At 56.0% G+C, this 14370-nt stretch overlaps 1 protein-coding gene across 1 annotated transcript; it reads right to left on the reverse strand.

Moving 5' to 3' along the window:
• Window positions 1-10299: 10299 nt before the first annotated feature.
• Window positions 10300-12016, reverse strand: LOC109765070 (peroxidase A2). Its single transcript, XM_020323858.4, has 2 exons — window positions 11140-12016; window positions 10300-11047 (listed from the first exon to the last, which is right to left on the reverse strand). The coding sequence occupies exons 1-2, from the start codon at window positions 11945-11947 to the stop codon at window positions 10629-10631; spliced, it is 1227 nt and encodes a 408-aa protein (XP_020179447.1). The 5' UTR covers window positions 11948-12016; the 3' UTR covers window positions 10300-10628.
• Window positions 12017-14370: the final 2354 nt, after the last annotated feature.

Genomic DNA, 14370 nt, shown 5'->3' on the forward strand with positions numbered 1-14370 from the left:
ACAGTCGGGACCCACCTGGTCGAAGCGTACGTAGCGTTGTCATTCTGGTCGCGAACGTGTACGTACATATATACTGGTGGATGTAGAGGCGCGCACGTGTCGTAGTAGAGGCGCGCACGTAGCATGTACACGTACGTACAGCGGCCAGTGTGCAAGAAAGAAAATACGGCCACGTACGTACATACGGGCAGGGTCTCGAACTCGCGCATATGTACGGCCAGGGCTCGTGTACATGGCTGGGTCGGATCGGAGAAACATCATCGTCGTCGTGTTCATGGGGAGCCAACCGGCTGGGTCGGAACGGAATGCGTCGTCGTGTTCATCGGGAGGGCTTGGACGGAACAGCCGATGGAAACGAGGCCTGGCGTACCGCAGAACGGAGGAAACGGCCTTGTGTTCGGCCGGCCACGTTTGAAACGGGATCCTGTTCCTCGGGAGGGGTCTGGCTTACCGCAAAACGGAGGAAACGGACCTCCTACGGTCGAAATGGGGGTCCTGTTGATCGGGTGGGGTGTGGCGTACCGCAAAACGGAGGAAACGGACTTGTGTTGGAGCGCTACGGTCGAAACGGGGGTCCTGTTCATTGGGAGGGGTGTGGCGTACCGCAAAACGGGACTCCACGGGATACTGTTCACCTCCACCGTCGACCCCCTCCAGCCTCCACGGGCTACTGTTCATCCACCGTCGATCTCCTCCAGCCTCCACCTGCGACTGTTCATCCACGGGCTCCTGTTCATCCAGCCTCCACCACGCGCTACTCCACCGGCTACTATTCAACCAGCCCTCTCCACGGGCTCCTGTTCAACCACCCCTCCACGGGCTACTGTTCATCTAGCCCTCCACGGGGTGGTCCTGTTCATCCTGCCCTCCACGGGGTGGTCCTGTTCATCCTGCCCTCCATGGGGTCCTGTTCATCCAGCCCCAACCGGCTCGATCGATCGGGGTCCTGTTCATCCAGAGGCAACACCACGGGGTCCTGTTCATCCACCCCCACCGGGCACTGTTCATCCAAACCCCCCCCCCAGCAACGCTCACTGTTCATCCAGAGGCAGCATCGATCGGCTTCAGTTAGCAGCAGTAGCGAAGGAATCGCTCGATTGGGTTCAGTTAACAGCCATCGATTGATCGCTCGGGTTCAGTAACGCGTAGGCTGCAGTGCAATCGCTCGGGTTCAGTTAGATCCCAATGCCTCGCTCGGGTTCAGTTAGAGCCAACGCCTCGCACACACGCGCGTACGTGTACGAGAGAAACGCGCATTGCTCGGCCCCCGACCTCCCACCGTAACCGGGAACTCCCCAAAATTTTCCTCGCCCTCGCTTCTACCACGGTTTTTTCCGTCATGGACGGCCCAAAGAATGTCATGCAGCTGCGTCTCCGGCCCGCCCAGGATGAAAAGCCCATTTTCTGTCATGATTTTTTGTCATAGAAGTAGGAGCCCACCACATCTATGATGATACCGGGTTTTGTCACAATTATCGTCATAGAAGTGTCATATGTATGACAGAAAAAAAAACTGTTCGGCCCAAAATGTCACGGATGTGTCTTTTTTTTGTAGTGAACCCCTCAAACTTCTTTTCTAACTTCCTCACCGCATTGCAATAACCAGTCATAGTTGGGCTTCTGACGTCCCACTCCTTCATCACTTGATTGACTACCAAATCTGAGTCGCCGTAGACCATGAGGCGACGGACGCCGAGTGAGATGGCCATACGTAACCCATACAAAAGTGCTTCATATTCCGCTTCGTTATTGGAGGAATCAAAGTGAATCTGGAGAACATATCTGAGCTTGTCTCCTCGGGGGGATACCAGTACCACCCCAGCACCGGAACCATTCAGCATCTTGGAACCATCAAAGAACATAGTCCAGTGCTCCGAGTGGATTTGAGTCGGCAGTTGCTGTTCGATCCACTCGTCGAGGAAATCTGCTATTGCTTGGGACTTGATAGCTTTCTTTGCCTCAAACTTAATATCTAAGGGAAGGAGTTCAATCGCCCACTTTGCCACTCGACCAGTCGCATCTCTGTTGTTCAGAATCTCTAATAATGGAGCGTCGCTGACGACTGTAATGGAGTGGTCAGAGAAATAATGTGCAACCTTATCCGTGGTCATATAAATCCCATAAACAAGCTTATGATAATGTGGATATCTTTGCTTTGATGGGGTCAAAACTTCAGAAACATAATATACTGGGCGCTGAACTTTATAGGCTTTTCCTTCCTCTTCCCGTTCGACCGTAAGTACTGTACTGACAACTTGTCCAGTGGCTGCAATGTAAAGCAGTAAAGGCTCTTTGCTGATTGGGGCAGCAAGCACCGGCTGGGTGGAAAGCAGGGCTTTGAGCTCTGCAAATGCTGCATCAGCTTCAGGAGTCCACTCGAACTTATCAGACTTCTTCATTAGTCGGTAAAGAGGCAATGCCTTTTCACCGAGGCGAGACATGAATCGACTTAAGGCGGCCAAACAACCTGCAAGCTTCTGGACATCGTGCACACGCACAGGGCGCTTCATTCGGAGAATGGCACCAACTTTCTCTGGGTTAGCATCGATCCCTCGTTCGGAAACGAGGAAACCGAGTAATTTTCCGCCCGGAACTCCGAATGAGCACTTTGATGGGTTAAGCTTGATATCATACCTTCTGAGGTTGGCAAAGGTTTCAGCAAGGTCAGCCAACAGGTCGGAACCTTTACGTGACTTGACCACAATGTCATCCATGTATGCTTCCACATTCCGACTGATTTGAGTGAGTAAACACTTCTGAATCGTCCTCATGAATGTGGCTCCAGCATTCTTCAGACCAAATGGCATGGTGACATAACAGAAGCACCCGAATGGAGTGATGAAAGCTGTTTTTATCTCATCGGGTCCATACAGTCGGATCTGATGATACCCGGAATAAGCGTCCAAAAAGGACAAGCGCTCACACCCTATAGTCGAGTCGACAATTTGATCGATGCGGGGGAGAGGAAAGTGACCTTTCGGGCAGGCCCGATTGATATGTTTGAAGTCAATGCACATGCGAAGTGAGTCGTCCTTCTTGGGGACCATGACAACATTGGCTAACCAGTCGGAGTGGTAAATCTCTCGGATAAACTCAGCTGCTAGGAGTCGAGCCACCTCTTCACCGATTGCTTTTCTCTTCTGCACGCGGACCGTCGAAGGTGTTCTTTGACCGGTCTCACTTTTGGGTCGACTCGCAAACGGTGCTCAGCCAGCCCCCTGGGAACACCTGGCATGTGAGAAGGTTTCCATGCAAAGATGTCCCAGTTCTCACAGAGGAACTGGATGAGCGCTTCTTCCTATTTGGAGTCGAGTGTTGTCGAGATGTGAGTCGGAGCAGCATTGGGATCGGTCGGGTGAATATGAATCGGCTTCGTTTCACCAGACGACTGAAACGCTGAATCCGTGGCAGGCTTCTTAGCTCGCAACAAATCACTCGGATCTGCATTTTTTTGATACTCGTGTAATTCCACAACTGCCATTTGTGCATCGGCGCTCTTTGAGCCCTTCTAGAAGCACTTTTCTGCCTTCTTCCGATTGCCAGAGATGGTAATCACTCCTTTAGGACCATGCATCTTCAATTTAAGGTAAACGTAACATGGTCGAGCCATGAAACGTGCATAAGCCGGCCTGCCCAGAATAGCATGATAAGCGCTCTGGAAATCGACGACTTCAAACGTCAACTTTTCCTTGCGATAATTCTTGGAATCACTGAAAACCACATCGAGGGCGATCTGGCCGAGTGACTCAGCCTTCTTGCCAGGAATAACCCCATGGAAACTCATATTGCTTTCTCTAAGCCTGGACATCGAAATGCCCATTCCTTTCAAGGTCTCCGCATACAGTATGTTCAGACCACTGCCACCATCCATCAGAACCTTAGTCAACCGAGTGCCTTCGACGACTGGGTCGACCACCAACGCTTGCCTCCCAGGGGTGGCTATGTGTGTCGGGTGATCAGACTGGTCGAATGTAATGGCGGTCTGGGACCACTTTAAATAACTGGGTGTCGCCGGAGCGACCATGTTCACTTCTCTGTTGATGACTTTCAGTCGACTCTTGCTCTCAACATCAGCGAAAATCATCAAAGTGGAATTGACCTGGAGGTAACCATCATCGTCCTCTTCCTTATCCTCAACTTTGTCCGATTCTTTCTCCTTTTCTTTAGGCTGTTTCTCTCGGAACTGCTGGATTAGGAGCCGACATTGTCGAGTGGTGTGTTTCGGGTAAATGAGATTACCCTCCTCATCTTTTTTGATGTGAATGTGGCATGGTAAATCCAACACATCATTTCCGTCTTGATCTTTTACTTTCTTCGGGTTCCATGGCCCTTTGGGCTTCCCCTTGAACTTTCCTTGAGTCACGGCTAAGGTTTCTCCAGGAGCAGCTGGCTTGGCTTTGCGCTTCTGCTTCCGACTGGAGTTCCCTCCCCCGGTTTCGTGGGCAACTGTTTTGTGCTTGCCACTCCGGAGCCGATCCTCTTCTTCACCATTAGCATACTTGGTGGCAATTTCCATCATTCGACTCAGAGACATATCTCCGGTCCGACCGAACTTCAGATTCAATTCTCGATACTTGACGCCTTCCTTGAAGGCACAAACTGCTTGGTGATCAGACACATTTTCCACTGTGTGGTGCAACGTGATCCACCTTTGGATATAATCTCTCAAAGTTTCATTCGACTTCTGTACACAAGACTGTAGCTCAGTTAGCCCTGCTAGTCGTTTGCATGTACCCTCAAATGTTCTGACAAACACTCGGGCAAGCTCTTCCCAACTGTAAATACTGCCAGGTGCTAACTGATTCAACCACGCTCTGGCCGAACCCTCTAACATCAGAGGCAGGTGCTTCATGGCCACTTCGTCATTGCCACCACCAATCTGCACAGCCACTCGGTAGTCCTTAAGCCAATTGTCAGGCTTGGACTCACCAGTGAATTTGCTGACTCCAGTCGCCAACCTGAAGTTGGGAGGAATCACTGCTGCTCTGATGGCTCTGCTGAAACACTCGGGACCCGAAACATGCACCCTGCTGCCGGTCGGGTAATCTCTATCGTGGCCATCTCTGCGTGCTCTGTTCCTGTCAACCAAACCTTGAACGAGAATGGATCTCGCTTCAAAGCCTGGCTCCCGGGGGTCGACTGGATTCCTTCGCCCACCACTGTGAGGGCGCCTGTCATCGTGTTGCCGAGGTGCATATGACCCACTCCTTGGGGGAGGCGTAGGCACTCGGCGATGATCATCGTGGTCGAGTCGGTGATCATACTGCTCACAGTTTTTGTACAGATCTCGTCGGTCTCCACGTCCCTCACGCCTCGGGGGCGATCTTGGACTGTGAGCCGACTGGACTGTGTCTGCTACCACGGATCTGCTATGGATCCTATTCCGCGACTGAGATACTACTGTGTTTTGTTCTCCTGCTGCCCGGAGTAAAGCCCTGATCTGCATCAAACCTCTGCCAGCTTCTGACTGGGAGGGCTGGATCGACTCTGCTATTCGGGCTGCAGCTGTGAGATTCTGAATCGGAGTTCGGTATACCTCAGTAGGAGGCGGAAAAAGTTGTCGTCGACTGGACTCAGGAATCCGCTGCCGAGCACGCTCGTCGAGTGTGTGCTGGAGATTCTCCAGCCGAGTGCGCTCAGCCAAGTTGGCCAGGCGCACCTCCTCCAAGGCCCGGGCCTCGGGGGTTTCTCCGACGATAGGAGTGTAAAGTGCATCCATGTTGCGGCGGCGAAGCTCTTCCCTCTGCTGCGAAGAGAGGGGCTCGGGGCGGTACTCCTCGTGGGCACTCGACGGATCGCCTCCGCTGTCGCCACCATCCTCGCGGGGGAAGCCAGGAGGACTGCGCGGTCCGTTGACCATCAGGACTTCCGCCGCGGGGTCACTGCTGTCGCACTCGGACGCAGTCTCAAGGGAGCCAGTCGACAGGTCGAACAGGCCGTAGAGAGTTTCATCGGGCTCGATTGCCGCGACTTGGGGGATGGCCGATTGGCGAGCCACCGCGTGCCTCATCCACCGCTGGAGCCTCGACCGACTGAAACGCTTGTGTCGGCGGACAGCGGGGAGTGAAGACGCCACCGGAGCCGACCGATACTGAGTCGACGGCTGCCGCAGGAGGACGCCGTGGACGTACGCGCGAAAGTGTGTTGCCCCACGGATGGGGAGTGCCTCGATGTCGAGTGGAGCTTCTTGGAGCCAAGCAGAGTCGTCGGCGACGAACACGAGCGCGCCGAATCGGATCTCGCGGCCCTCGGCCAATCCTCCGCCTGGAACCATGCTGATGGGGATCGGAAAAATCGCAACTTCTCTAACAAGTCGCTAAGACACCTGCCCCAAGGTGGGCGCCAACTGTCGTGGTTCTAAGTCTGACAGTAGAATGGGGGGTAGATATATAGAGGCAAGATCTTAGCTATGGAGAAGTTGTACGCAAGAGTTTTACGAGTTCAGGCCGTTCTCGGAGGATGTAACAGCCCTACGTCTCGGAGCCCGGAGGTGGTCGACTGGATTATATGCGTGTGTGTGTTACAGGGGGTGCGAACCCTTGTCTCAGAGGAGGGGGTGGCTTATATAGAGTGTGCCAGGACCCCCGCTCCCCTCCGTTACACAGGATTCAATGTATATAAAGTGAGAGCGTTACAGGTAACGTCAATAATAAAGTGCTGTAATTGATCATCAAGTCTATGAATGAACGTCCGACCATTGCTGCGCAGAGTGGCTTTAAGTCTTCTGCATGTCGAGTGGTTGAGTGGTCGAGTGTCTTAAACAAGGAAAGATTATTCCGAGTGAAAGGTAGGTCGAGTGGATTGCACTCGACACCTTTGTTGAGCCCTCTCTATTTGCTCTTGAACTTCTTTGCTTCTAGGACAAGGACCTTAGGTAGGACGTATAGGTCAGGCCTATCGCCCTACCCTAGGTCTATGTCCTCATCTGCGAGCGCATGTACAAGCAAACTTGCTGCACGGCAAACTGAATGTCTGGTCTGGTGAGTGTGAGGTACTAAAGAGCACCAACAGTAGTGCGCGGTAGAGAGCGGCATCAGTGGCAGGCTGTCCAGCAGTGGCAGAGAGCTTCGGCTTGGCCTCGGCAGGAGATCGCAGGCGACGAGGTGGCCATCGAGGCCACAGGCAAGGCCACAGAAGGCGGCGACGAGATCGTGGGCGAGGCCGCGGGTGGCGAGAGACCGCAGAGAGCGACGATGAGATGGCGGGCGAGGCCGCAGCCGGCATGGATGCCGGCGAAGTTGCCAGAGGCGCTGTAGAGGGCGATATCGCAACGGAGGAGATGGCCTAGAGCTCAGCCATGGAGGCGTCCCCCGGGCGGACGAGGGAGTCCGCGCGAACAGCCGAGGCACCTCCTGTGGACGGTGATGAAGGGGCCGACCTGCCTACAGAGGCTGGTGCCGAGGCCAGCGGAGACGGGTCTGGCTCCTCTTAAGCCGTTGTAGTCGAGGCCGTTTCCACCACAGCCGGCGATGGAGGTCCTGCCGAGGGAACCAAACGGGCCGCGGGAGGAGTATGCGTCCGCGACGCAGGAAGCGCAAGGGCTTGGCGCGGCCGACGAGGAGGGATCTCCGAAGACGAGGCCGCTGTCGAAGATACCTGCTCAAAAGGGAAGACAACCTTAGCAAAGTAAACGTGCCGCGAGACGAACACGACGAGAGATGGGGTCGTAGCAGCGAAAGCCTTTGGTGTTGGGTTGTTAGCCAAGAAAGACACAAGCGAGAGACCGAGGCGCAAGTTTATGCGGAGCGGTAGCAGTAATGTTAGGGTAACGTAAGCAACCGAAGACGTGAAGATCGTCATAGGATGGAGGAGACCCGAACAAGAGATGATGAGGTGTATAGGTCCATCGTGGTTTGCAAGGTCGAATGGCGAGGTTATCAAATTCTTTTCCGTTATCTGTTTGAAGGTGAGCAATGGTGCAATGAAAGTGGGTGTTGACGTAAGCATAAAAGGAGTGAAGGGTGGAGGCGACGTCGGATTTACGGCGTAACGGAAAAGTCCAAGTGAAGTGAGAAAAAAGATTCAACAAAAGACAGAAACAAATCCACTATTGGTTTTACGTCAATTTGGTTATATTATATCATGGACTCGAAAAACGGATCTGAATTTGACTGAAATCATCTAAAATCACAAGATAATATGATAAGCCCGAATTGCTAGGCACTGAAGATGTCCAAACATCACAATGAATAATATCAAATGGAAAAGTGGCAATTGATGTAGATGAAGAAAACAGCAAGCGAACGTGCTTTCCGATACGGCAAGCATGACAAGTATGAGTCGCTGATTTATTACACGAAAAGGAAAAAGTTCTCAAAATTTTGTGAAGAGCGTCGGCGCCGGGATGACCAAGTCGAGCGTGCCAAAGCGAGACATCGACATGGAGAGCAACCGCACCGGCACTCGTAGTAGGACCGCATGGGTAAAGATCCTCGGGGGAATCACATCGGTGCAGAACCCTCCGGGAGCGAGCATCCTTGACAGAGAAACCAAGAGCGTTAAACTCAACAGTGACAGGATGTTCACGAGTAAGTGTACGCACAGAACATAGGTTTTTGATTAAGGATCGTGAGACAAGCACATTATTAAGAGTTAAAGGTGAAGAAGGAAACGGAAGGGAGGACGAACCGTGATGAGTGATGGGAAGAGAGGTGCCATCACCAACCACGATGCGAGAGATGAAAGGATAGGGGGAGAGGATACCGGGTTTAGAAGCCATGTGAGCGGCGACGCCAGTGTCCATGTACCAATCGCCACCTCCGTTATAGTTGCTTGGCGTCGGTGCAACATGAAGGGCGGAGAGGAGGGCCAAGTCCCAAGCACCGCCGGGGGTACCGCCATACGCGCCGTAGGCCGGAGCGCCACCATAGGCTAGAGAGCCACCGTAGGCCACGGCGCCGCCATATGCCGCGGAACCGGGGGCGGGCGCGGTCAGTAGCGCCTGATGAGAGGCCGGCCGTGCACCAAGTATGCCCGGAGTAGGGGGCGAGGGACGGGCATGGAGTAAGCATGCACGACGCCCGTCCAGGGGTTGTACCCCGTCAGCCAGGGTGGAGTAGGGACTGCCGCAGGGTTCACGGGAGGGCGCGGCGCCATGTTGGAGTTGCGGGGCCGACCTCCGCGACCCTTCTGCTTGCGACCACCAAATGGGGCGGGCGCGGGTGGCGGGGTCAAAGCAGGAGGACGAGGCGCGGGCGGGGTTGGAGGCGCGCCGTGGCCGGCGGCGAGGCCGATGTGGAGAGCGGTGTGGCTCGCCTGCCGAGCAGAATGGCGAAGGCGCTTCTCCTCCATGAGAAGGTACGTGAGGGCCTTGGCGTACGTCAGCGTGACGAGGGAGAGGTTGGCGGCGGACTGGCCGAGGTCGGGGTGGAGACCTCGAAGGAGGTTGATGAGGAGGACGGAGTCGTCGATGGTCATGCCGACGTCGCGCCGCTCGTCGGCGAGGACCTTCGGCCGCGTGCAGTACTCATCGATCGAGAGATCGTTTTGTTGCAGCGTGAAGAACTCCCCTTGGAGGAAGACATGGCGTTGGAGTTGATTGTCGAGGAAGAGCTCGCATAACCGTGTCCACATGGCGTATGCCGACGGGTCACGGGAGTTCACCATGTCGAAGAAACCACTTGAGATGGTGGGGAAGAGCCACTTGACGATGGAAGCGTCCACGACAAGCCACTTGTCGTCGTCCCTCATGTCGCGGAAGTCAACGCTCCCGTCAACATGCTCGATGAGACGGTAGGAGCGGAACAAGAGCGTGAAGTAGGTGCGCCATGCGTTGTAGGATGGCGAGTCGAGGTCGAGGACGATGGGCACGTGATCTTTGATGTGGAGCTCGTTGAGGCGATCAGAGGTGAACATTGGGCCAGTGAAGGAGCCGGCGTCGGACAGATCGGCCTTGGAGCGGGACATGGTGGCAGTGGGAGGGAGGTGGGGTGGCGGCGGTGTTTAGGGTTTAGGTGATGGCTAGGGAGAGGATGGCAACCGAGGGTAGGGGAGGGGCGGCGGCAGCTACGGGAGGGAGTAGCGGCGGCGGCGTAGGGTCTGGGGGAGGAGGCGGCGGCTACGGGAGGGAGTAGCGGCGGCGGCGTAGGGTTTGGGAGAGGAGGAGGCGGCTACGGGAGGGAGTAGCGGCGGCAGCGTAGGGTTTGGGGGAAGGCAGCGGCGGCTATAGAGGGAGTAGCGACGGCGGCGTTAGGGTTTGGGAGGAGGGGCAGTGGCGGCTACAGGGAAGGGCGGCGGCTGCGTGGAGCGGAAGTGATGGAAATCGCGATGAAAACTTATACCATGTAGTAGAAAAGATATGAGATGCAACTCAATTGTATTCCTGAGAGTTGTTCACAGTATATACACGATATGTTCTGCGTGACAAGCCAACTAATTCTATCGTATTTCTAGAAGTCAACTAGGCTAGAGACTATAGAAAGATTAATACATATATGTCACGTTCAACACCCTGACAGAAGTGTGTGGCAAAGGAGTAGGTGAGAGTGAGACCGTGAGAGACCTAAGCTAGGAGATGAGCTCGCCGGCGAGAATCCTATGAACCACCGTAAACCTTGCTACAATTCGTATGTGATCCAATCTCAGACCGAGTTAGAATCCCCGGCGCTGACAAAAAGCCCTCACGGCTCCTACTCAACGGACTTGGAGCAGCTGACCCGGACCTGCCCGGCCGACCCTTTGAGCGGCGCAAGCGCGGACAGCTTAACCATGGCGTGCGCGAAGTCCTCGCGGAAAGCCTCCTCGCCGCGATGCCCGGCCGCGTACGCGCGCACCCACCGCACGGTGCTCCCCGCCGTGAGCTGCTGGTCCGAGCGCAGGATGCCCCGCCCCGCGAGGAGCTTCGCGTAGTAGTGCGCGCCGAACCCCACTTCCCGGCCCTGCCGGTAGTACCCCATCTCCATCGGCGCCGCGCCGTCTCCGCTGCACACGGCCCGCATCTCGCCGACCATGTCCGCGTCCAGGGAGTCGTCCGGCTCGCCGGTCCCGGCGAAGTTGTAGATCCTGTCCCTGAAGAATCTGCACTGCACCTTCCCGATGCTATGTGCTCCTACAAGCGGGTCGAGTCCGAGAGCTTGGATCACATAAAATGTGTGTAGTAAGTTCTGCAGGGAGCTCCGATGGACGGACACACGGACGGACCTAAGAGCGCGACGGTCTCGCGCTCGGTGAAGCCGCGGCGGGCGAACGCGCTGAGCGTCATGGCGTAGGTGGCGTTCGGCGCCGGGATGTTCACGTCGTCGTAGAAGCTCCCGGCGCTGTCTCGGCGGCCGGTGAGCACTGGGTAGGTCGGCCCGCCCACCAGTACGAGGCTGTCCCGCGCGGCCAGCGCCAGGATGTCGGCGCAGGAGACGGTCCCCGGGCACTGCTTCTCCAGTCTCGCCTTAATTTTGTCGACGGCGCCGAAGCCTCGCAGCGAGCGGTTCGGGGCGGCGTCCCTCTCCGACTTGCCGCCGCCGATCCGGTCCAGGAGCACCGAGGCGTCGCAGCCCTGCAACGGCGCGTCCAGGGACGAAAAGAAAACAGAGCACAGCGTCTTGCCGTGTGCGTACGTGAGCGCGCGCGTGCAGGCAGAAGAGATATCTTGATCTGCAGAACACGGAGTTCGGTTCGTACTTACGTGGACGAAGCAGTCGTGAAAGAAGAGGCGGACGAGCGCGGCGGCGACGTTGGCGTCGGCCGCGAAGAGCTCCCGCACGGTGGACGCGACGATCGCCTCGGCGCTGGGGCATGTCCCGTCGTAGAACCCGAATGCCAGTTCGTCCGGCGTCTCGTGCGGGGAGGAGAAGGAGAAAGACGACGAGCCGGAGCCGTCGCCGTCGTCCTCGTCGTCGTCGTCGACCAGGAGCGCGTAGGCGGACGGCCTGGCGTCCGTGCAGAGCTTGTCTGTGCACAGGACCAGCAAGACGGCGAGCAAGCAGATGGCTCCCCACACTGGATGTCGTAACATCGCTTCCCCTGTTCTACATTCGATTTTTGAGCTGGAGGTGTTGGAAGTTAAGGCGTGAAGGCGAAGAATTTTAAAACGGCGCGGGGAAATATTTTTGCTTTGTGGGCCTTGGGGGTTAGGTTCAGCGGAAGAAGATCTACACTCCCTCCCCTCCCTCCCCCGCCGCCACCCGCGAGGCGTCGGGGAGGGTTCCCGATCCCGGCCGCCGCACCCCCCCTCCTCCTCCCTCCTCCGCCCTCGCCGCCACCAAGGGGCGCGGCCAGGCGAAACCCGGCCGTCGCTGGCGGCGGCGGGGCTCCTTCGTCCCCCGCTCGTAGGGTTCGGCGCGGGCCAGATCTAGCGGCTGGGCGCGGCGCTCGATGCCGGGCGCGGCGGTGCGGCGGCGCCCCGGAGCAGGCCGGTGATGGTAGCGTTCGATGGGCGGCGGGCGGCATGGTGGTGGTGCGGGCCGGTGGTGGCGTCGGCGGCGGTGCCCCCGGCAGCGTTTCGGCATCGCGTCCGGCGCCGCGGGTCGCGGTTGACCGGGTCGCGGGCGGCCCTCTCGCCGTGGTGCTTTGGTGGGAGGGGGGCGCGGCAGCGGTGGTGGTGGGCTGCCCCCACCCAGTCGGGCCCTCGCGGCTGGGTGGCGGCGCTCGGCTCGGGTGGATCCCCCGGGAGCGTCTTCAGGCGGCGGCGGAGACGGCTCCACAACCCTCCCTCTCCGGTTTCTGGCGACGACCGATGCTTCCTGATGCTCTAGCCTTTCGAAACGGGGGCGGAACTCGGTTCCGGTGGGAAGTCGGAGCTGACATGGGTGTCGGTCGTGGCCATGGGCCACTTCTCTGCCTTCCCCTTCCCCCGGTCGATGTGGTTGCGGCCCTCCTCGAGGCAGCTTGGCCGGCGGCGGTTCTGGAGGTGGGTGGGGTCGTGGATCCGGGCAAAGTCGTGGCCTTTGGTGGCTTCGGGGTGGTCTCATGGCGGGACGGCGGGAGTCGTGCGTTGGTCGTGGGCGGGCTGCGCGGCTCGGATGCGGGCAGGCAACCATGGCCGCTTGGGCGGCGTGGCTGTGGGTGTTGTCGGACTGGGGCGGCGGAAGTGTTGAAGCACCGGGGTTCATCACCTACCCAGTCTGTGTCTGGTCGACGGTGACGGCGTCCGTGGACGTCGTGTTCTCCTTGCAGGCTCCGTCGTGGTACTTCTTCCCCTTCCATCTTACTCCGGGTGAAAACTCGATCCTCGGATCGGACGGTGGCGACGTCCATGGTCGTACCCTTCCTGGAGGCACCGTCTTGGAGTCCTCGGTCCGACATGTCCGTTACACATCCTCTTGGACGATCGCTGCTCGTGGTGGTGTTCTCCGTCGGCTCTTAGCGGTTTCGTTTTGCTCATCTTTTAGGTGCTTTGTAGTCGTTGTGGTTGTGTGTCAGTGCCCGGCGTTCATGTATCTTGCCTTGGGTGTGTGGTGTGCGTTTGTATCGGATGCTTTGTTGTTGTGGTTCGTGCTTTATAATATAAAGTGGGGGAAAACACTTTTTCGTAGGTTCAGCGGAAGAATGATATACCATCATCACCTGCTTTCGGATCCCTTTGATTGACTGTGTTGAATTTCCGAAGCTGTGGCTTGTCCTGTTGTTTGTACCAAAATCTGATTCAGAATGTTGATTCTTGGTAGCACTAAAGAATCATGGTTTTTCACTTTCGATGGCGTTTCGTCAGAATTCACTAAAATTTCATTTTTTTAATTTAGTATTCAAAAAGCTTTTGGGTTCGAAAATATTTTGACCACGACTGTAATCAAATAAATTACTGACATTATTAGCATTTCGGTGAATGGACCAAAAAAATTACTTGAAATTTAACCAAATCTTTATGCATTTTACCCAAAACAAATCAGATATTTGTGCTGCCATAGCATCCTGAATTCATGTCCGCTATTATTCGGAAAAGATATATCATGTCCGCTATTTGCTGATGCTTCGCTCAAGTGTATGAAGAATATTTCACCGTTTGGCAAGTTGCAAGACGGAGAAATATCTTCGCACCATTTTACGGTCATATGCCGACTGGACAGTGGCAAGGTGATCAAATAAATCAATGACTCCGCAAAAAAAAAAAAATCAATTACGGCCACCGGTTCTCGTGTGAAGGATCGGTTTTTTTTAGTGTTTCTTGCACTGCGACAATTGCAAATCATATAAATTTAGCTACCACTTACATGGCGCAGTTGAACTAACCACCGATGCCCCGTTTTTGCATTGTAAAAGCGTAAAGAAAGGGAACTGGAGCAAGGCAAGAAATGTGATCGTCTTTGGAGTGTGCTTCCGGGACCCGTACGAAACGCGCTGGTTTCGTTGCATGCGTCCCAATTGCAGACGTGCCCAATTCGGGAGAAATGCGTGTCGCAGCACAAATTCCACCGTGGATAAGATACGCTCGCGCGGATC

The sequence above is a fragment of the Aegilops tauschii genome, chromosome 3, assembly GCF_002575655.3.
Source record: "Aegilops tauschii subsp. strangulata cultivar AL8/78 chromosome 3, Aet v6.0, whole genome shotgun sequence".
NCBI lineage: Eukaryota > Viridiplantae > Streptophyta > Magnoliopsida > Poales > Poaceae > Aegilops > Aegilops tauschii.

Bases quoted from the DNA above. Each gene is read 5' to 3' on its own strand.
- LOC109765070 (XM_020323858.4), bottom strand. From the start codon at position 11,947: ATGTTACGACATCCAGTGTGGGGAGCCATCTGCTTGCTCGCCGTCTTG. The intron at 11,048-11,139 runs GTCCGTCCGTGT...ACCCGCTTGTAG, and splicing joins CGAGACCGTCGCGCTCTTAG to GAGCACATAGCATCGGGAAG.